General features: G+C 46.1%; 1 protein-coding gene across 1 annotated transcript; it reads right to left on the reverse strand.

The window, feature by feature from the left end:
* Positions 1-16,474: 16,474 nt before the first annotated feature.
* LOC118939474 (baculoviral IAP repeat-containing protein 5.1-A-like) lies at positions 16,475-17,123 on the reverse strand. The gene is made up of 2 exons (XM_036945855.2): positions 17,020-17,123; positions 16,475-16,785 (listed from the first exon to the last, which is right to left on the reverse strand). Exons 1-2 carry the CDS (start codon positions 17,121-17,123, stop codon positions 16,581-16,583), a joined length of 309 nt encoding a protein of 102 aa, XP_036801750.1. The 3' UTR covers positions 16,475-16,580.
* Between the last annotated feature and the right edge of the window lie 6,948 nt (positions 17,124-24,071).

A 24,071-nucleotide genomic window follows, 5' to 3' on the forward strand; every position in this document is an offset into this window, starting at 1 on the left:
CTATAACCACGTTTGGAGCTAGTGCCCTTAAAATTGTATTCCTGATGTCGACAGCAGATGGAAGTTGGATTTATAACGTTGCTAACTTAAACATTGTTTTGAAATCTTTAACATACATTTTGAGAAAACAAGTTACAGTATATTAAGTAGCTAGTTTTGGTTGTCAATGAGACTGAGATGAGCGCTAACTAATCAGCTGAGCCAGCCAGCAATGTAACAAAAGTTTAATTTCGGACTCGGAAAAATAGGCTCTGCATTTCAGAAATCACAGTAGCAAGTACTCCTGGTACACTGTTCAATTACTTAGACATTTAAACATGTATTTTTTTTAAAGAAGACTCTTCAGTTTTTGCCATAGCTCTCAATGGCTTTCATTCGATTATATCAGGAGCTTGTCTAAGGAATTGGTATAATGCTGCGTTCATAACAACTGCGAACTCGGAACTGGGAAATCTCCGACTTCAGTGCGTTCAAAACAACTGGGAACTCTGAAAAAATATGAGGTCAAATCATGACGACAGTGATCTTCAGATCGGAAAGTCGGAGCTCTAGAAAGAGGCCCGAGTTCCTAAGTTGGAATCTCAGGTTGGATGACCTGTCAAAACGTTTTTCCCCAGTCGGAGCAAATTTGTTTCCGAGTTCCCAGTCGTTTTAAACGCATTAAAGTTGTAAGTCGGAGATTTCCCAGTTCCCAGTTGTTTTGAACGTGGCAATAGACTCGAAGACAGTTGCTATTCATTGGAACGCTGGTTGCCCGCATTCTACGGCGGGGCTTAGCGAAGGGTCAATTGAATGATCTGCGAGACTGAATATTCATTTTAGGGAGTTCGGTTAAAATAAGGATATTGCTGTAATAGGCTATAGGGCTGGACAAGCTTCAAATTGAGCAAAGTTATTGGTTTATAAAATGGCCAGGGAGGAATGTTTTGGGATTCTGATTGCTGTTGCTCAGTCCATGGTTAATTATTGTTATTGTTATTCGGAAAACGTGACGATTTGCCCCAGTGCCAACTAATCCCTTTAAACGGGTTGAGACGAGTGACTGTGCTGTCTGCTCGCCAGACTCGGCTTTATCCGTCCTGTCATCTTAACGTCAACCCTCACTCAGCTGGGCCCATGTAGGGGCAACACATCTATAAATAGAATACAGACATTGTTTTGACATTTTATAATAAAGTAAAACACATTTTGAATGCAGAATCAAAACGTTGTGTTCGGAATGAAAGTCATACAGTTTAGGTGATCGTTTTTCTTTACTCTCCACATTTAAATATTCGATATGCTAAAAGCCCAGAAGTGCCGTTGGTCGCGCAGTGAGGGTCGTATGTCGCTATTGTTCTGGGACTCGAGACATAAACGGTGATTTCAAGGGCCATTGAGCGCGCGATGGATTGTGCCTAAAATCCATTGAGGGGTGGAGGGCATCGATTATTAGGAGAGCGGTGCTACCAGAAGTGGGCTAGTAGTCTACATCTCTGGATGAATGGTCTACATCTCTGGATGAATAGTCTACATCTCTGGATGAATCGGTCCTTCTTCTCTGTGGTGCTAAAAGTAGTAATTCAGCAGATAATGAATTGGAAAAGCTAAAACAAAGAGAACATACACTAAAGTTGCTAAGGTTGTAGCAGTTTTGACTTAAGGGTATTATCCAATTTATTAGGCTGCAGGCAGTGCTTGATTTATGCAAGAGCTCACCAGAGCTGAGTACCGGCATCTCAAATTGTGTACTGTTTGAGCTCCTGTTCTTATGTATTATAGAATATTATCTCAAAAGTATCGCGGAGCTCCTGCACCTACATGTAATGAGTACTGGCATACCACGTCTTTTCAACCTCGAGAATTAGGTTATATTTGGTAGATACATTTATCAACGAGATTCAAAGCTACTTTCACCTATTCAAAAAGACGGCCAAAAGTGTGTTGAATTCGTAACGCGTTCACTATTCTTTCAACCATCTAAAAGCACAACCAAATATCAACATCTGAAGGAGATGTATCTTCTGCTTGATAGCTCCATCTGTACCACTGAGTCTGGATTTAATCCAGTTTGTATACAAGTGAATGATTGACGTGTTGGATTCATGTCTCCATTCCAACCAAAATCTAAGTTAAGGAAAATGAAGAAATCAGATGAAATCAAACTTTAAATGTACTTTAAATACAGTTTGATTTGATTTAATCCTATTCTTGTAATGGGTGTGTGTTGGTGGCAGGGAAGTCAGGCGCAGGAGAACGAACTTGGTATAAACGGAGTCATTTAATAAGTGGTCACAAAACTCAGAAAACCAAAATATACAAAATAAAAAAAGTGGGTAAAAACCCGTCGCACACCAAAACATAACAAACAATCAAACAGTCTCCAACAAGGACATGAAGGGAAACAGAGGGTTAAATACACAACATGGAATTGATGGGATTGGAACCAGGTGTGAAGGAAGACAAGACAAAACCAATGGAAAATGAAAAATGGATCAGCGATGGCTAGAAGGTCGGTAGCGTCGACAGCCGAACACCGGCCAAACAAGGAGAGGGACCAACTTCAGCGGAACTTCAGCGGAAGTCGTGACAGTACCCCAGACGTTCCATGAACTCTCTCCAGATCCTCGACGTGAACTGGGGACACCGATCAGACACTATATCCTCAGTAGTGCCGGAAGATGTGTGTTAACAGGGCCTCTGCAGTCTATAGGGCCGTAGGGAGACCAGGCAGAGGGAGTAGACGATAGGACTTAGAAAAACGATCCACAACGACCAGGATCTTGGTGTTACCCTGTGAAGGAGGAAGATCAGTCAGGAAATCTACCGACAGGTGCGACCATGTCCGTTGTGGAACGGGTAAGGGTTGTAACTTACCTCTGGGCAGGTGCCTAGGAACCTTACACCTAGTGCACACCGAGCAGGAGGAAACATAAACCCTCACATCCTTAGTCAAAGTGGGCCACCAGTACTTCCCACTAAGACAGCGCACCGTCCGACCGATCCCAGGATGACCAGAGGAGTGTGACGTGTGGGCCCAATAGATCAGCCGGTCGTGGACAGCAGACGGAACGTACAGACGCCCAGCTGGACATTGGCCTGCTCAATGTCCGCGTCCAGCTCCCACACTGCCGGCGCCACCAGGCAAAAGGCGGGGAGTATGGAAGTGGGGTCCATGGGTCGCTCCTCTGTGTCATACAGCCGGGACAATACGCCTGCCTTAACGTTCAGGGAGCCTGGTCGGTAGGAAAGGGTAAACACAAAACGGGTGAAAAACATGGCCCACCTTGCCTGGCGAGGGTTCAGTATCCTCGCCACCCGGATGTACTCCAGATTGCGGTGGTCAGTCCAGATGAGAAAAGGGTGTTTAGCCCCCTCAAGCCAATGTCTCCACGCCTTCAAGGCAGCACACAGCTCCCGGTCCCCTACATCATAGTTTCACTCCGCCGGGCTGAGCTTCTTCAAGAAGACGGCACAGGGGCGGAGCTTCGGTGGCGTACCCGAGCGCTGAGAGAGCACGGCTCCTATCCCAGCCTCGGACGCGTCCACCTCCACTATGAACGCTAAAGAGGGATCGGGATGGGCCAACACGGGAGCTGAGGTAAACAGAGCTCTCAGGTGACTAAAAGCCCTGTCCGCCTCAGCTGACCACTGCAAGCGCACCAGGCCCCCCTTCAGCAGTGAGGTAATGGAGGCCGCCACCTGACCAAAACCCAGGATAAACCTCCGGTAGTAGTTGGCAAACCCTAAGAACCGCTGCACCTCCTTTACCATGGTGGGAGTCGGCCAATTACGCATGGCTGCAATGTGGTCACTCTCCATCTCCACCCTTGAAGTGGAAATGCGATACCCTAGGAAGGAGACGGACTGTTGGAAGAACAGGCATTTCTCAGCCTTGATGTACAGGTCATGCTCCAACAAGCGACCAAGACCTTGCGTACCAGGGACACATGCTTGGCGCATGTAGCGGAGTATATCAAAATGTCATCGATATACACCACCACACCCTGAAAATCTCGTCTACAAAGGCTTGGAAGACTGATGGCGCATTCATCAACCCGTACGGCATGACGAGGTACTCATAGTGCCCAGAGGTGGTACTGAAAGCCGTCTTCCACTCGTCTCCCTCCCGGATACGCACCAGGTTGTAAGCGCTCCTGAGATCTATTTTGGTGAAGTAGCGCGCCCCGTGCATTGACTCTATCGCTGTGGCTATGAGCGGTAGCGGGTAACTATACCTCACAGTGATCTGATTCAGACCCCGATAGTCAATACGGGCGAAGACCCCCCTCCTTCTTCACACAAAAGAAACTTGAGGAGGCGGGTGAAGTGGAAGACCGAATGTACCCCTGACGCAGGGATTTGGAGACATATGTTTCCAAAGCCTCCGTCTGTGAGAGGGGATACACTTGACTCATGCACTCAAGTGCAGCGTCTACCAGGAGATCTATCGCACAATCGCCCCGTCGTTGAGGTGGTATTTGAGTTGCCTTGTTTTTGGAGAAGGCGAGAGCCAAATCAGCATATTTAGGGGGAATGTGCATGGTGGAGACCTCGTCTGGACTCTTCACCGTAGTAGCACCAACGGAACCCCAAAACACCTACCTGAGCACTCTCGCGACCACCCCGTGAGAGCCCTCTGTGGCCAAGAAACAGTGGGGTTATGACAAGCTAACCAGGGTAGGCCCAGAACCACTGGAAACACAGGAGAGTCAATAAGGAAGAGGTGACCTCCCTCATCAAACCTGACCCTAATGGTCGACTATCTAAGGCGTGAACGGAGAAGGGCACATCCACGGGAACGATGGTGATCCCTAAACTATAGGCTAAAGCTCTATAAATAAAATTCCCAGCCGCGCCTGAATCGACGAGCGCCTTATGCTGGGAATGCAGGGAAATCTCAGGGAACGTAACAGACACAAACATATGTGCAACAGAGGGCTCTGGGTAAGAATGGTGCCAGTTCACCTGGGATGACGCCAGAGCGCCCTGCCTGCTGCCTCGATTCCTAGAGGAACCAACCCGGCACCAACCGGCAGTGTGACCTCTGCGGCTACAGATGGTGCACAAGCGGGAAACCCCTCCGGTCTCCTTGCGCACCACCTCTCCCAGCTCCATGGGTATCGGAGAGGGGGTGCGGGAGGAAGGAACCACCAGACCCCAATCTGAACGTCTGCGAGTAGCCAGCAGGTTGTCCAGCCGGATGGACAGGTCCACCAGCTGGTCAAACGTGAGGGTGGTGTCACTGCAGGCCAGCTCCCGACGGACGTCCTCGCATAGACTGCAGCGGTAATGGTCGATCAGGGCCCTATTGTTCCATCCTGTGCCGGCAGCCAGGGTCGTACACTCCAGGGCGAACTCCTTGGCACTCCTCATCTCCTGCCTCAGATGGTAGAAGCTCTCACCGGCCGCTCTACCCTCGGGTGGGTGGTTGAAGACTGCCCGGAAACGGCAGATGAACTCCTCAAACTGGTCCAATGCTACATCTCCCTCTCTCCACACGGCGTTGGCCCACTCCAGGGCTCTCCCTGTGAGGCACGTGACGAGTGCGGACACCCTCTCATGGTACGATGGAGCCTGGTGGATGGTGGCCAGATAGAGGTCTAATTGCAACAAGAACCCCTGGCAGTTCGCAGCCCTCCCGTCATACTCCTGGGGAAAGGAGAGAGGGATCCCACTGGGTTCAGGCGGGAAAGGGGCGCTCAGGAGAGACCCCGGTTGTGCTGGTGGAGGCGCTGGAAGAACTCCCTGTCTCTCCCAGCGGTCCATTGTCTGGACAACGCAATCCATGGCGGTGCCAAGATGGTAAAGCATAACTGCATGCTCCTGGACGCGCTCCTCCACCTCAATGACCAGGGTACCTTCTCCTGCTGACTCCATAGTTAAGGTCGGAGATTCTGTAATGGGTGCGTGTTGGTGGCAGGGAAGTTAGGCGCAGGAGAACGAACTTGGTATAAACGGAGTCGTTTAATAAGTGCTCACAAAACTCAGAAAACCAAAATATACAAAATAATAAAAGTGGGTACAAAAACCTGTCGCACACCAAAACATAACTTACACATAACATACAATCAAACAATCTCTGACAAGGACATGCGGGGAAACAGAGGGTTAAATACACAACATGTAATCGATGGGATTGGAACCAGGTGTGAAGGAAGACAAGACAAAACCAATGGAAAATGAAAAATGGATCTGCGATGGCTAGACGGTTGGCGACGCCGACCGCCGAACACCCCCCGAACAAGGAGAGGGACCGACTTCGGTGGAAGTCCTGACAATTCTTTCACTTTTTTGATTGAGATGGAGACGCGAATGCAACATATTTATGATTAGCATGTAGATTCCATTTGAAATCCACCAAAGCTTGAAACCCTTAGCCTATATGTATTGTCTATTTTTTTTGTTGAATCCTGGACTGAATTTAAACAGTAAGACTCGCTGTTGTTGACTTCCCAAATGCTATATCCCACTGGTGTAAAGGCTTCTAGGAGTAGTGGGTGGAGGAGTCTGGCACAGAGAGCAGGGTAGTTCAAAACGTGGATCTTTATTCCAAGAACAGAGTAACGGTCACGCCACACACAAGGGCACATAAATACCCAGTCCAACAAACAGGACGAAACTGTCCGGAAAAACGGAATCCACAATAATCCACACACCATGAACAGAAAAACAAGTCCGCACAAAAGCTGGCGGGCCTACCGGGTTTAAATAGCCCAAAACAAAACCCAAACAAGAAACAGGTGAAACTAATCAGACAAAACTAACTGAAACAGAAAAGGGGATCGGTGGCAGCTAGTAGGCCGACGACGACGACCGCCGAGTGCCGCCCGAACAGGAAGAGGCACCATCTTCGGCGGGATTCGTGACAGTATCCCCCCTGATGCGTGGCTCTCGCAGCGCACCGACCCCGACCCCGGCCGCCCGGGGGGCGAGGCGCAGGGCGATCCGGATGGACGCGATGGAACTCCCTTAGTAGCTATGGATCCAAAATATCCCCCACTGGTACCCAGCACCTCTCCTCCGGACCGTACTCCTCCGGACCGTACCCCTCCCAGTCCACGAGGTATTGCAGGCCCCTCACCCGGCATCTCGAGTCCAGAATAGCTCGTACTGTGTACACCAGGGACCCCTCGATGTCCAGAGGGGGCGGGCTGGACCTCCGGAACCTCACCTTCTTGTAGGGGACCAGCTACCACCGGCCTGAGGAGAGACACATGAGATGAGGGGTTAATGCGATAGTAAGAGGGGAGCTGTAATATATAACACACCTTGTTTATCCTCCTCAGGACTTTAAATGGCCCCACACACTGCGGCCCCAGCTTCCGGCAGGGCAGGCGGAGGGGCAGGTTTCGGGTCGAGAGCCAGACCCTGTCCCTGGTGCGAACACAGAGCGTCCTGGACTGCCCTCCAGGTCTCCCTAGAGCGCTGCACCCACTCCTCCACCGCAGGAGCTTCGGTCTGACTCTGATGCCATGGAGCCAGGACCGGCTGGTAGCCCAGCACGCATTGGAATGGCGACATGTTCGTGGAGGAGTGACGGAGTGAGTTCTGGGCCAACTCCGCCCATACCTCGCCCATTCTCCTGGCCGGTCCTGGCAATACAACCGCAGAAACCTACCCACTTCCTGGTTCACTCTCTCCACCTGCCCATTACTCTCGGGGTGATAACCAGAGGTCAGGCTGAACCCAGACATTCCATAAACGCCCTCCAAACTCGGGAAGTGAACTGGGGACCTCGATCAGATACGATGTCCTCCGGCACCCCGTAGTGCAGGAAGACGTGGGTAAATAGAGCCTCCGCAGTCTGTAGGGCCGTAGGGAGACCAGGCAATGGGAGGAGACGGCAGGACTTAGAGAACCGATCCACAACGACCAGAATGGTAGTGTTCCCCTGAGATGGGGGAAGATCAGTAAGAAATTCCACCGACAGATGAGACCAGGGCCGGCAGGGGCTGTAGTTTCCCTCTAGGCAGGTGCATAGGAGCCTTACTCTGGGCGCACACCGAACAGGAGGAGACATAGAACCTCACGTCCTTGGCTAAGGTGGGCCACCAGTATTTCCCCCTAAGACCCCACACTGTCCTAGCAACCCCCGGATGACCTGAAGAGGGTAGTGTATGAGCCCACCGAATCAATTGATCACGGACACCAAGCGGCACGTACCTGAGACCGGTAGGACACTGTGAAGGCGCAGGTTCCAACCGCAACGCACACTCGATGTCCGAGTCCACCTCCCATACCACCGGAGCCACCAGCCTAGAAGCTGGGAGGATGGGAGTAGAATCGATGGACCGGTCCTCAGTGTCATAGAGACGGGACAGCGCGTCGGCCTTAGTGTTGAGGGAACCTGGTCTATAAGAGATTGTGAATCTGAATCGGGTAAAGAACATGGCCCACCTAGCTTGACGAGGATTCAGTCTCCTCGCCGCCCAGATATACTCCAGATTGCGGTGATCAGTCCAGATGAGGAAAGGGTGCTTAGCCCCCTCAAGCCAGTGTCTCCACACCTTCAGGGTTTTTACCATAGCTAACAACTCCCTATCCCCCACATCATAGTTTCACTCCGCCGGACCCAGCTTCTTCGAAAAGAAAGCACAGGGGCGGAGCTTCGGTGGCGTGCCCGAGCGCTGTGACAGCACGGCTCCAACCCCAGCACGGCTCCAACCCCAGCCTCGGACGCATCCACCTCCACTATGAACGCTAACGAGGGGTCCGGATGCGCCAACACGGGCGCGTCAGTAAACAGCGCCTTAAACCGGTTGAAAGCTCCGTCCACCTCGGCCGACCACCGTAAACGCACCGGGCCCCCCTTCAGCAGTGAGGTAATAGGAGCTGCCACTTGGCCAAAACCCTGGATAAACCTCCGCACCTCCTTTACCGTGGTCGGAGTCGGCCAATTACGCCTGGCGTTAACGCGGTCACACTCCATCACCACCCCCGAGGTTGAAATGCGATAACCCAGGAAGGAAACGGCTAATTTGGAGAACACACATTTCTCAGCCTTGACGTATAGGTCATGCTCCAGCAGTCACCCAAGTACCTTGCGCACCAGGGAGACACGCGCGGCACGTGTGGCGGAATAGATCAAGATGTCATCAATGTACACCACAAAACCCTACCAGTGCAGGTCCCTGAGAATCTCATCTATAAAGGATTGAAAGACGGCTGGAGCATTCTTTAACCCATACGGCATGACGAGGTACTCATAGTGGCCCGATGTGGTACTAAACGCGGTTTTCCACTGGTCTCCATCCCGAATACGCACCAGATTATACTCGCTCCTGAGGTCAAGTTTCGTGAAAAAACGAGCTCCGTGGAATGATTCCACCGCCTTAGCGATGAGAGGAAGCGAATAACTAAACCCCACTGTGATCGAATTGAGACTTCGATAATCAATGCATGGACGCAGTCCTCCCTCCTTTTTTTCACAAAAAAGAAACTCGAGAAGACGGGTGACATGGAGGGCCGAATGTACCCCTGTCTCAGAGATTCCGTAACATATGTCTCCATAGCCAACGTCTCCTCCTGTGACAATGGGTACACGTGACTCCTGGGAAGTGCAGTGTTCTCCTGGAGGTTTGTCACGCAATCCCCCCGTCGATGGGGTGGTAATTTGGTCGCCTTTTTTATTTTTTTTTACAAAAAGCGATAGCCAAATCGGCATATTCTGAAGGAATGCGCACAGTGGAAACCTGGTCTGGACTCTCTACCGATGTGGCACCGATGGAAACTCCTATACACCTACCTGAACACTCCTCTGACCACCCCTGAAGAACCCCTGTCTCCAGGAAATGAGGGGATTGTGAATTGCCAGCCAGGGAACCCCCAGCACCACTGGAAACCCAGGTGAATCAATAAGGAAGAAACTGATCCACTCCTTATGATCCCCCTGCGTTACCATGTCCAGCGGAACCGTGGCCTCCCTTACCAGCCCTGACCCTAACGGTCGGCTATCTAAGGAGTGCACGGGGAAGGGTGGGTCTATCGGCACCAACGGAATCCCCAACCTAATGGCGAATCCGCGATCCATAAAACTCCCAGCTGCGCCTGAATCGACTAGCGCCTTATACTGGAGAGAGGGGGGGAAAAAAAACGTGACCAACAGGGAGCTCTGGGTGAGTTTGGTGCTTACTCACCTGGGGTGGCCGAGAAGTGTTCCGCCTGCCATCTCGACTCCCAGACTGACTCCTCCGGTCTGAAGTGTGTCCTCTCTGCCCGCAGTAGTTGCAGGAGGAGCCTCCTCCTCCGGTCCCCCTAGATGCAGCCCCTCCCAACTCCATCGGAGTTGGAGCAGGAGGGCTGGGAGGTGGAACTGACAGCCCCTCGATGCAGCCTCTCCCAACTCCATCCTCTCCATCATTTGGTCCATCGCCAAACCGATCCGATGGAGAATGGCTGTGTGATGGAGGACGCGTTCCTCCATCGATGGAAGAGGGTGGTCGCTGCTCCTGCTGACTCCATGGTTGGTGCGGGCTTATTTAAAGGCTTCTAGGAGTAGTGGGTGGAGGAGTCAGGCGTAGAGAGAAGGGTAGTTCAAAACGTGGATCTTTATTCCAAGAACAGAGTAACGGTCACGCCACACACAAAGGCGCATAAATACCCAGTCCATCAAACAGGACGGAACTGTCCGGAAAAACGGAATCCACAATAATCCACACACCATGAACAGAAAAACAAGCCCGCACAAAAGCCGGAGGGCCTATCGGGTTTAAATAGCCCAAAACAAAACCCAAACAATAAACAGGTGAAACTAATCAGACAAAACTAACTGAAACAGAAAAGGGGATTGGTGGCAGCTAGTAGGCTGGCGACAACGACCGCCGAGCGCCGCCCGAACAGGAAGAGGCATCATCTTCGGCGGGATTCGTGACAACTGGTCACAGACTTCAGTTCAACGTCTAGTTTTGATTGGCATTTGGTTGAGTTGTACATTCATTGTGAAATTAACAAAAAATGGAACCATGTCACTCGACTTAGGTTAAAAGTTGGGTGAAGGCCTCCCGGGTGGCGCAGTGGTTAAGGGCGCTGTACTGCAGCGCCAGCTGTGCCATCAGAGTCCCTGGGTTCGCGCCCAGGCTCTGTCATAACCGGCCGCGACCGGGAGGTCCGTGGGGCAACGCACAATTGGCCTAGCGTCGTCCGGGTTAGGGAGGGATTGGTCGGTAGGGATCTCCTTGTCTCATCGCGCACCAGCGACTCCTGTGACGGGCCGGGCTCAGAGCGCGCTAGCCAAGTTTGCCAGGTGCACGGTGTAGCCTCCGACACATTGGTGCGGCTGGCTTCCGGGTTGGATGCGCGCTGTGTTAAGAAGCAGTACGGCTGGTTGGGTTGTGTATCGGAGGACGCATGACATTCAGCCTTCGTCTCTCCCGAGCCCGTACGGGAGTTGTAGCAATGAGACAAGATAGTAGCTACTACAACAATTGGATACCATGAAATTGGGGAGAAAAAGGGCTAAAATTCAAAAAAAAAGAAGAAAAAAAAAAGAAAGTTGGGTGAAATAAAAGACAAAATTCCCATAAGACTTTTTGCAAATCAAATCCGTTTTCCAGGTTGATTCAACATCATCACATTGAATTTCTTTGGGGGAAATAACATGGAAGCAACGTTGATTCAACAAGTTTTTGCCCAAAGGGATAGGCCTAAATAGCACCATTGATGATATATGATTGATAAAGTATGGTTATATATATATATATATATTGTTCCTGTTCCCAAGAAAGCTAAGGTAACTGAGCTAAATGACTATCGCCCCGTAGCACTCACTTCTGTCATCATGAAGTGCTTTGAGTCAAGGGCCATATCACCTCCACCCTACCTGACACCCAAGACCAACTCCAATTGTCTTACTGCCCCAATAGGTCCACAGATGACGCAATCACAATCCCACTGCACACTGCCCTAACCCATCTGGACAAGAGGCATACCTATGTAAGAATGCTGTTCATCGACTACAGCTCAGCATTTAACACCATAGTACCCTCCAAACTCGTCATTAAACTCGAGCCCCTGGGTCTCGACCCCGCCCTGTGCAACTAGGTCCTGGACTTCCTGACGGGCCGCCCCTAAGTGGTGAGGGTAGGAAACAACATCTCCATCCTGCTGATCCTCAACACTGGGGCCCCACAAGGGTGCGTTCTCAACCCTCTCCTGTACTTCCTGTTCACCCATGACGCATGGCCATGCACGCCTCCAACTTAATCATCAAGTTTGCGTGGCTGCTGCCAACATCTGACTCATCTCTAGCCACTTTAATAATTAAAAATGGGATGTAATAAATGTATCACTAGCCACTTTAAACAATGCCACTTTATATAATGTTTACATACCCCACATTACTCATCTCATATGTACATACCGTACTCTATACCATCTACTGCATCTTGCCTATGCCGTTCGGCCATTGCTCATCTATATATTTGTATGTACATATTCTTATTCATTCCTTCACACTTGTGTGTATAAGGCAGTTGTTGTGAAATTGTGAGATTACTTGTTAGACATTACTGCATGGTCGGAACTAGAAGCACAAGCATTTCACTGCACTTGCATTAACATCTGCTAATCATGTGTATGTGACAAATACAATTTGATTTGATTTATTTCATTTACTTGGTTGAACCTACACTTTGGAATGGCTTTGATAGCAAGATTTTGAGATTTCTCAACAATTGTTCTCACAATAGCACATGGTAGAAGTCAGTAACACATATCAAAGCTAAGCAGGTCTGGGCTTGGTTAAAACACTGAAAGGATAGCTGTAGATAGATCAACTCTCCAGTAGGAGGTGCTGCCTTAGCCTATTATATTCTTATGGTGGATATTACTTTGAAGATCTGACGTTGTTTCAAAGGTACGTCTAGGTTTGTCTGTGTTGAAAATTGGTTACCTTGATGTCCCGTGGTTGAACTTTCACCCTCAAAACAGCACTTGCAAACTTTGTTCAAAGCCCATGTATTTTCCACATTGATTCCACGTCAACAATACATTGACAAATTACGTTGAAACAACCAGTTTGTGCGCAGTGGGAAGTCTTGTTCTGTCATATGGGACTTTTCAAATGTAGCCTAGTACAGATACAAGTTCCACTCTTGTGAGATCTGGATGAAAAAGACAAGACAACAATGTGCACAGTGCCATTTTTAATATTACATCAAACCTTTTTTCCCTTCTTTCTTTTCTGGAAAAAAAAATGTGTCTCTGTAGCAAGAGGATACATCAGCTTATCGGAGTAGCTGATTAATACTGATTAAAAATACCTCTTGATTGTCTTCACACCCAGAGTTAATACTTGGTGGAAACAAGTTTGGCAGCCATGACAGCTGTGAATTACTTTGAATGCGATTCCATCAACTCTTAGGGCAACATGTATCCATTGCTTTTGTCAAAATTGCTCGCGTTTAGTACATTTGGTTGGGAATCATTGATGGACAGCAATATTCAAACTTTGTCTCAGATTTTCAATCAAAGTTAAGTCAGGACTGAGACTAGACCGCTCAGGAGCAACCTTGGACAGCCATTCCGGTGTGTCTCTGGCATTAATGACATTGTGTAATTATCCCACTGAACAGTTTGTTTTCAAAAGACTGAGGGGGTTTTTCCTCTAACGTTTTACATGGGCTTTGCTCCTTTCATATTTATTTTGATCCTGACAAACTCCTCAGTCCCTGTTGGAGACAAGCATACCCATAACATGATGCTGCCACCATAATACTTGAAAATACAGATGGTTTACCTCTGTGTTGTGTAATATTGGAATTGACCCAAGCCTGTAGTTTTTAATCTAGGCCAGAATTAATTTATTTGCCATGTTGTCCTTCAGTATTACTTAACAGCCTTATTGCAAACAGAATAGATGATTGAGCTGTTTTTTTTTTACACAGGCTTCCTTCTTTTCACTTTGTGATACTGGCCAGTAATGTGGAGTGAATGCAATGCTCTCTGTGGTGGCAGCATCATGTTATGGGTATACTGATCACCAGCAGGGACTGGGGAGTTTCTCAGGATCAAAATAAATATTAAAAAGGTAGAGAGCCCAGATACAATTTTTAGTATTCTGAATATTACATATCTAATGCCAAAGACACACCAGAATGTTTATCTAGTAGGTGCTGAGTGCTCCTGAATGGTTCAGTCTCCTGACTTGAAAATCAGACACAAGGTTTGAATATTGCTGTCAATCAATTACTCCCAACTAAATATACTGAGCTTGACTATTTCTTTTCTGGTACTTTTGACCCATTTTTCTTCCTAAGTTCATGATATCCAATTGGTAGTTACAATCTTGTCCCATTGCTGCAACTCCTGTACGGACTCAGGAGAGGCTGCTTCTTGACACACCATTCAGCTGGTGACCGAAGTCAGCGTGCATGTGCCCAGCATGTGCCACCACAAGGAGTTGCTAGAGCACAATGGGACAAGGACATCCCAGCCAGCCAAATCCTCACCTAACCCGGACAACGCTGGGCCAGCTGGCCAAATCCTCACCTAACTCGGAAAACGCTGGGCCAGCCGGCCAAGCCCTCACCTAAGCCGTGCGCCGCCTCATGGGTCTCCCGGTCGTGGCCGGCTGCAACACAGTCCGGGATCGAACCTTGATCTGTAGTGACGCCTCTAGCCCTAGTGCCTTAGACCGCTGTGCCACTCAGGAGGCCCCGAGCTTGACCAATTTGGACAGAAACAATGGGTATATGTTGCCCTAAGAACTGTGCAAAGTTGGTAGAATCTTATTCAAAATGATTCACAGCTGTAATGGCTGCCGAAGGTGCTTCCACCAAATATTAACTCTGGGATGTAAAGACATACCCAAACAAGACATCTTTGTTCTTTATTAATTTAAAAAATGTTCTATCATTTTTCTTTCACCTTGAAAATGTGGAGTAGGTTGTGTACAGTGGTAAGAACAAAAATCTAATTTATTCTGTTGTTAGATTTAATTTCAAAGGCAGGAAAATGTAAAGACTGTGCAAGGGGTGTGTTGACATTTGCTAGGCAGAGTAAGACAATAAGACCATATGTCAGAGTAAGACTAAGCAAATGAGTAGTTAGGATATTATTCTGTACATGTCCCATACCCCTCATTGAGTCCATGGGAACACTTCCTCACAGTCACATTACGTTATCTATGCTCAGTGGTGGAAACAGTACCTAATTGTTATACTGGAGTAAAAGTAAAGAAACATTAATAGAAAATGACTTAAGTAAAAGTGAAAGTCGCCCAGTAAAATACTACTACAAAAAAAAAAGTAAAAATACTTTAAAGTAATGACATAAGTACTTTACGTCACTGTCTATGTATGCTAAAGCTGCGGTGACAACTAACTGCCGATTCTTCAAAAAAAGAATCCAACCGATACTCTAGCGTCCCCCTCCAACATTTCCTCTCCAGGAGCACCCCAGCGTCCTGGTGCGCCAAGTCAGTCCTATAGCTCAGCACTCCCCTATGTGCCACCCCTCTCCCTGCTGAATGCGTCCTATAAGCGACAGATGTTACTAGGGCAACAGTTGGTATTGAGAGGGACGGGCTTAAGGGGCCATCTGTCCGGGGTCAAGGTTTGAAAAGATGAGGCAGAAACAAATGGTGGAGGTGGCACGTTCAAGAAAACCCAACGGCAAGTATTTGGGAGGATAAAAATCAGGAAACATTGTTATTCTGTGGGTTGTTCAATGCGTGCCTTCTTTCAGTCATGATTGCCCCTGGGGAGTTAGGGTCCAGAAATTGTCTCAGAGGCTTCGTTAACACAAGCAGCCCAATTCGGATCTTTTTTCTACTGACTGGTCTGTGGACCAATCACACCAGATGTTTTCACAGATCTTTTTTCAGAGCTGATCTGATTGGTCAAAAGACCAATTAGTGAACTGAAAGATCAGAATTGGGCTGCCTTTGTAAATGCAACCAGAGTAGCAGTGCTGATCTAGGATCAGGTCCACCATGTCCATACAATCTTATTAATTATGATGTAAAATCAGCACACCTACTCGAAGTTGCTTTGTAAATATGGGTTGGAGAACTTGGTATATATCTGTGATCTAATATTGGAAAACAGGGCTACTCCAGTGTGAAGGCACCACCTTGTGGTAAGAGGCAATACTGCATAACATTTGAGAAAATACTCCAATACTTCATTAAAAGGTATAAAATAGAAAAACTTTATTAATTCACACCAAAATATTTACAGATAAGAAGAAAAAAAACACACTCCTTAATGTCAACTACGTTATAGGTGCCTCATCTCCATAAATGGCAATCTTCAGATACAAAGTCTTCCTCTGCAACAGTAGAAATGGCATGTGATTGACACAGGTAAACTACACAGTAACACACAGCTTAGGCCTCCATAAGTTAACTGAAATTGGCTCCAACCCTACAGCAAGTATCAAATAGCTTTGTGAACTTAAAGAAAATATGTAAAAGCACAACTTTCAGTCAAGGCATGAGTGTACACACAGCAGGAAAACACAGGGGCATTGTGCAACGCATGTCTATCAAGTATTTGCCTTGAATGAGAAGATGCAGGCGTATATGATGTGTATGACATGGGCATTGTGCAACGTGTGTGACGCTGCAATGTCTATGACGTTTATTCTTTACGGTGTGTCTAAGACAATTTTTCCCATTTGGGGACAATACAGTTTCTTATATAGGAAACTGTAAAAAAATATATAGGGTAGGGTTGGTGACTTGCAATGTAGATGTGCAGTCTCTCCTGCTCCAGGTGATAGAACTCAGCCACAGACAGCTCCCCAACGTCTTTCCTTAGGGCCAGGAAGCCACAGTTAGGAGAGCGTTTGATATGCTCGGACCTAATGACACCTGAGAACGAAGACAGAGACATGTAGGTCATTAAAGACTCAACTATTATCACAGCGACAACTCTACTGCACATTTCAAAAGGTGTAGAGTTTCAACTGAACAACAATGGTATTGAATCCAATGTGAATGGCGAGGAGGATTTGATGGCGACTCGTACAGTTAGGGCACACAGCAGTAATAACTCCGGGCTCTGGTTCTAGCGGAAGTGTAAGGACCATACTTACCATGGGTTGTCCTCAGGCTCCCAGCACTCCAGCTCTCTGAGACAGAAGAAGCAGCAGGCCACATCAGGCTCGTTCTCACTTGGGCCGTGGCCAAACCCTGCCATCTGCGAATAGACTCACTGTCAAGCCACAAAATAGATCTTACCATAGGCCTGTGGGTTGGTGCCCATCAGCTGTGGTATCAGTAACGGATAGTAGGCAGAAACTAGAGCCCAGAGTTTTTCCTGGTCCGGGAAAACTCCTGGCCCTGGAGCCTGTATGAACAAAGACATAATCCATAGACCTTTGGTACATTAGGAGAGGAGCTGGAGCTTAAAAGCCCTAAAAAGGCTGAGGGCCTCTGAGTCCATAAAAGAACTTAGCTTTATATTTTTCATGTATTTTCCATTAAATGTTTGCTCAGCCCGCATGCTCACACGCTCAATATATCTAATATATACAATAACTATGTATTCATACTATCACTCTCCCATTGCATGGAATGTCCACCTCCCTCATGTCTGCTAAAATGTTTTTTTCTGGTTCTTCAGTGATTGACGGAACAGACAAAGTTAATTCTTTACAAGTAAAGACCAAAAAACATCCAACCTGTTACATGGAATGTCCATGGGCTCCATGATGAAAAAAAATAAGCATATGGCTCTTGAACACTTAAAAAGATTGTCAGCTGATGTGGTTTTCCTCCAAGTTACACTCATTTAAAGGAGAAAGCTGTGTTGGAGAGGCCTATGCTGCCACCTACCTTAGCAACAGCAGAGGTGTTCTGATAAATCCCAGCACACCGACCAAGAAGGCCGTTTTCTAATGCTGAATTGTACCTTACATGGTGAAAAATACACATTGATTTCATTGTATATCCCACCAGGGGCAAATCTTTTTTCTTTTTTTTTTTAGATAGAATTCAAGCTATATTAGATCAAACTATTATTTTAGCAGGCAACCTAAACAATACATTTGATGAGATTGACAGACGTAGCAATAAAAAAGACAAATTCAAAAGGCCGAAAAACGTAATCTCTACAAATAATTTACAGGACACCTGGAGACAACTACAAGAATTGACTACATTAGAAAATACACATAGTGACAGAATTTGTAGAATGAACAGAGTGCATCTTCAAGACCCGAAATGTATTAAATACAGACATGAAATAATTAAAACCTTTGCCATTACAAATGTAGACATAGAGAGAGAAAAGCCCAACCCCAATTTAACTTGGGAAACTTTTAAGGCCGTGCATTAAGGGAATGATAATCTGATACTGAGCAAAAGTTAAATCTAAGTTAGAAATTCAAATTAAAATAAATCACTATGCAAGATAATACAATTTCTGAACTCAAGCAGGAATATGACCTTTTACTTTTGAAGAGAGCCAACAAATACAGGTCAAACTCAAATAAAACCGATTACTTAACAATTAATATACCTGATGAACATCTCGCAGCCCTCGCCAAACAAACACACGCCAAACCAGTTCTAATTTTAAAGGACAAAGATACAAATGCATTAATTAGAAACGTGATTAATGACAATTTTAAAATCTTCCATGAAAATGATCAACAGACAAAAAATAATCACTAAAAACAGAGATCACCCCAAAATAAATATTAGATGCTGTTAAAACAGTATTTACACAAATGACCACACACACGTCACTCAATTCACTGCTTCCTAGTTCCATGTATCAAACAGTTATTTCAGTTATATTAAAACAAGGAAAATATTAATAAATTGTGACAATAAAATAATAACAAAGCTCATAAGCAATATAATGGCAAAAGTCTTACCAGACTTGATATATCAAACAGGCTTTATTAAAAATAGACACTCAAACAAATACAAGAACATGTTTAATTTTAAAAACAAAATATAGATTCATCAATAATGGCTGTTGATGCCGAAAAGGCCTTTGACCGGCTGAATGGCATTTTCTATTCAACATTTAATAATACATTTAATAAAAATATTATATAAATGTCCTAAAGACATAATATACACAAATACATTATCTGATGAAATTGCTTTAGAAAGGGGGGAAAGACAGGGATGTCCCCTCTCCCCTTTTGTCTCGACTTCCTCCGAAGTTGGTGCCTCTTCCTTGTTCGGCCGGCGTTCGGCGGTCGTTGTCACCGGCTTTCTAGCTGCCACCGATCCACGTTTCTTTTTCCATTTGTTATGTCTTGATTATACACACCTGGTCCCCAATACGTTATTATTATTTCCCTATTTAACCCTCTGGTTCCCATGATGTTTTGTGCGTGATTGTTTCTTGTTTCGTGTTAGTCTTCTGTGTTATGGTGTGTTTTCCCTGCGTGGCATTTATGGCTGTTTATTTTTCAGAGTAAAGTACGTTATTTCACTCAGTTCTGTGTCCTGCGCCTGACTCCGTCCACACCTCTGCACACTGACACTTGACACCTTTCCTGTTTGCACTGGCAATTGAACCTCTTGCAGAAACGATTAGACAGGACCCAAACGTAACACGTATCAGTATTGGTAAAACATAATATGAACAAAAACTTCTTTGCAGAAGAATATACCTGACCATTATTGAAAACTCAATGCCCCCTTGCTAAAAATATTTTCAGTATACTATAAAAAATCTGAGGATATAACATTTACATGGATTTTGTTTTTAATAATGGCAATAGGAAAAGGAAAAAGAATAACTCGTCATCTAAAGCTATCCTTTAAGTGCCCAACAAAAAATATAAAATACTTTGAATGCTTAAAAGGCTAGGGGTCCCGCTAGCGGGACAACCTCCGGTGAACCTGGAGGGTGCGCAAGTCAAATAAATAATCATAACAATTATGGATATTAAACATTTAGGTACATACAAGTGTCTTATATCGGTTAAAAGCTTAAATTCTTGTTCTAACTGCACTGTCTGATTTACAGTAGGCTTTACAGCGAAAGCATGCTATGTGATTGTTTGAGGACACCGCCCCACATCAAAATATTTTCCCAGCAGCCGGCCGCGACCGGGAGGTCCGTGGGGCTACGCACAATTGGCCTAGCGTAGTCCGGGTTAGGGAGGGTTTGGCTGGTAGGGATATCCTTGTCTCATCGCACACCAGCGACTCCTGTGGCGGGCCGGGCGCAGTACGCACTAACCAAGGTTGCCAGGTGCACAGTGTTTCCTCCGACACATTGGTGCGTCTGGCTTCCGGGTTGGATGCACGCTGTGTTAAGAAGCAGTGCGGCTTGGTTGGGTTGTGTTTCGGAGGACGCATGGCTTTCGAACTTCGTCTCTCTCTCTCTTTTTCTCCACTGGCACAGGTTTCATAAATTCACAAATAGCAATTAAATATTCATTAACTTTTTGAAAATGTTCCTCTGATTTTTCATCCAAAGGGTCCCAGCTACAATATGTAGTGTTGTTTTGTTAGATAAAATCATTCTTTGTATCCCAAAAAGTCTGTTTAGTTGGCGCCATCGATTTGAGTAATCCACTCTTAATCTACTCGTTCAACATGCAGAGAAAGGAATCCAAAAAGCTACCTCTAAACTTTGTTAAAACAAGTCAAAATACATTTCTATTACATTATCAGATATTCTAAAATGTAATTAAACTATAATATTTCATATGGAAAGTAGTATGTTCTATAGGAAAGCAATATTAGCAGGTGCGCGTCCTCTTCGTCGCGCGCGCATACACTGATTTCCAAGTCTCAGTTCCTGTACTAAAACAAACAATTCTTCCTCGTTTCGGGAGAAACAAGCCAGAAACCTTGCACAAAGACTACTGACACCCAGTGGAAGCCATAGGAATTGCTGGGAGCTAGATTACATTTTTTTCCTATACGTTCCATTGAAAGAGCATGGGCTTTCAAAAAAAGAATTCCGGTTGTTTTTTTTACTTTGGATTTTCTCCTACCATATCTATTGTGTTATAATCTCCTTCATTGTTTTAACATTTCTGCAAACATAAGAGTGTTTTCTTTCCAATGTTACCAATTATATGCATATCCTGGCTTCAGGGCCTGAGCAACAGGCAGTTTACTTTGGGCACATCAGTCAGGTGGAAATGGAGAAAAATAGACCCTAGCCTGAAGAAATTTTAGCTTGGGTCAAACATTTTGGGTAGACGTCCACAAGCTTCCCACAATAAATTGGGAGAATTTTGGCCCATTCTTCCTGACAGAACTGGTGTAACTGAGTCAAATTTGTAGGCCTCCTTGCTCGCACACGCTTCTTTAGTTCTGCCCACACATTTTCTATAGGATTGACGTCAGGGCTTTGTGATGGACACTCCAATACCTTGACTTTGTTATCCTTAAGCCATTTTGCCACTACTTTGGATGAATGCTTGTCCATTTGGAAGACCCATTTGTGACCAAGCATTAACTTCTTGACTGATGTCTTGAGATGTTGCTTCGATATATCCACATCATTTTCCATCCTCATGATTTCATCTATTTTGTAAAGTGCACCAGTTCCCCACAACATGATGCTGCCACCCCCGTGCTTCACGGTTGGGATGGTGTTCTTCGGCTTGCAAGCCTCCCCCTTTTTCCTCCAAACATAACGAGGGTCATTATGGCCAAATAGTTATATTTTTGTTTCATCGGACCAGAGGACATTACCCCAAAAGTACAATCTTTGTCCCAATGTGCAGCTGCAAACCGTAGTCTGGCTTTTTTTAATGGCAGTTTTGGAGAAGTGACTTTCAGGTTATGTTGATATAGGACTCGTTTTACTGTGGATATTGATACTTTGTACCTGTTTCCTCCAGCATCTTCACAAGGTCCTTTGCTGTTGTTCTGGGATTGATTTGCACTTTTCGCACCAAGGTACGTTCATCTCTAGAAGACAGAACGCGTCTGCTTCCTGAGCGGTATGACGGCTGCGTGGTCCCATGGGGTTAATACTTGCGTACTATTGTTTGTACAGATGAACGTGGTACTTTCAGGCGTTTGGAAATTGCTCCCAAGGATGGACCAGACTTGTGGAGTCCTACCATTTTTTCCTGAGGTCTTGGCTGATTTATTTTGATTTTCCCATGATGTCCAGCAAAGAGGCACTGAGTTTGAAGGTAGGCCTTGAAATACATCCACAGGCACACCTCCAATTGGCTCAAATGATGTCGATTAGCCTATCAGAGGCTTCTAAAGCCATGACACAATTTCTGGAATTTTCCAAGCTGTTTAAAGGCACAGTCAACTTAGTGTATGTAAACTTCTGACCCACTGGAATTGTGAAACAGTGAATTATAAGCGAAATAATCTGTCTGTAAACAATTGTTGGAAAAATTACTTGTGTCATCCACAAAGTAGATGTCCTAACCGACTTGCAAAAACTATAGTTTCACAAGAAATTTGTGAAAAACTAGTTTTAATGACTCCAACCTAAGTAAACCTCCAACTTGAACTGTACTTCCATGACAAAATTATAAAGCAATTTTGGACTTACCAATGTAGATATTTTCAAATACATGCAACTTAAAAGTTTCATAACACAAAATGTCCCTTCAAATCTTCTGGATATCAGAGCAATCTTCAGGGAATCCTATATAAGTCAGAAGATGATATATGATAGGTAAGATATACAAAACCTTGCAGAGAGCCTATCCTACTGACAATCTCTTAGAAACAAATATAAACTGTTGTGGAACCAAGACTGATTGGCACAAGATGGAGAGAATGTTGGAATATAAATAACGAAATTACAGTTAACGAACGTTTCAGCTTAATCCAGTATAAATTAGTGTACAGAAGACGACGACATTGCTGATGTTTTGAATGGCTTCTTTGCTGAGGCATGGACAAGCACCACACCTCTTGCCATCTTCCCCCTGCCCATACCTACAAGGCAGGTTGAGCTGTGCAGCATTGGCCAGATAAAGCAAGCTCTGACCAGACTCAGCCCACGTAGAACGTGTGGGCCTGATGGCATTCCAGCCTGGCCACTAAAATAGCATTCAGAAGATATAGCCCCTGTCATCAAACACATTGTTAACAATCTTCTGCTGCACGGAAGATTGTCAATGTGTGTCCCATACCTAAAGTGTCAAACCCACATACAATGAGTGACTGGAGGCCCGTCTCTATAACTTCATGTCTCGGAAAAATCGAGTAGAGCTTCATCATGATAAAAACGAATGCTGACAGTTCTGTCTGAGTGCATGAGTCAGTATGACTACCTCCCAAAGTCCAGCACTACTACCGTCCTTGTGAAAGCCACACCCTCCTGGCTGACAGCTGCAGACTCCAGAGAACCAACAATGGCGAGGGTGTTGCTGATGTCCAAAGTGTTTGATCAAGTAGATGACTCAAAGCTACACCACCGGAAGAAGGCAGAGGGTGATGGCCCTTTGTCAGAGGTCACCTCTGGTATGCCACACGGGGGCATGGTCTCACCATATGTTTCTCCTTCACATGTCCACCCGAAAAGTTGTCTTCAGGGACACTCTGGACACTGGGTATGAAGACGATGTCGGGATGTCCTTAGCCAGCATCCTGGTGGACACTTCCATGGGCTTGGAGGCAAAGAAGCTGGAAGAGTGGGCCACATCAGCAGTCAGTAAGGAAGGCTTCAAAACGCCTGCACATTTTGATTATTCTTGCCAGAAATGGTCTACCCACTGAAGATCTAGTCAGAGTGTAAAGAATGGCCAAAAGAATGGCAGGAATGGCCAAAAGGTTGACTTGCTGGCTGACAGAGGAGGAGAAAGTTCTCAGGCCTTGTCTGGAATACGGTGGTGCTGTTAGTTGGATGCAACAAAAAGCAGCAGGCCCAACTAGACAGGATGCAGAGGAGGGCCTTGAGGATCATCTCCAGAGGTGGAGCAGTCCAACCACAGCTCCCGTCCCTGCAGAGCAGGCGAGAGCAGGCTGCAGTGCACCTGGTGAAGGACATGCACACTCTTAACCACCCACTGAATGACCTGCTCCCGCAGGCTCCTGGGAAACAGCCACAAATCGTGCTATATAACTGCCCATACGAACCACCTGAGAAATTGTACATTTTACATCACATTTTAACATTTCAATTTTCATCATGAAAAATGTACTGTAATGTTTCAAGAGTTCTGTATTCTATTTATGTCAC

The sequence above is a fragment of the Oncorhynchus mykiss genome, chromosome 16, assembly GCF_057628025.1.
Source record: "Oncorhynchus mykiss isolate SJ-2025 chromosome 16, ASM5762802v1, whole genome shotgun sequence".
Lineage (NCBI taxonomy): Eukaryota > Metazoa > Chordata > Actinopteri > Salmoniformes > Salmonidae > Oncorhynchus > Oncorhynchus mykiss.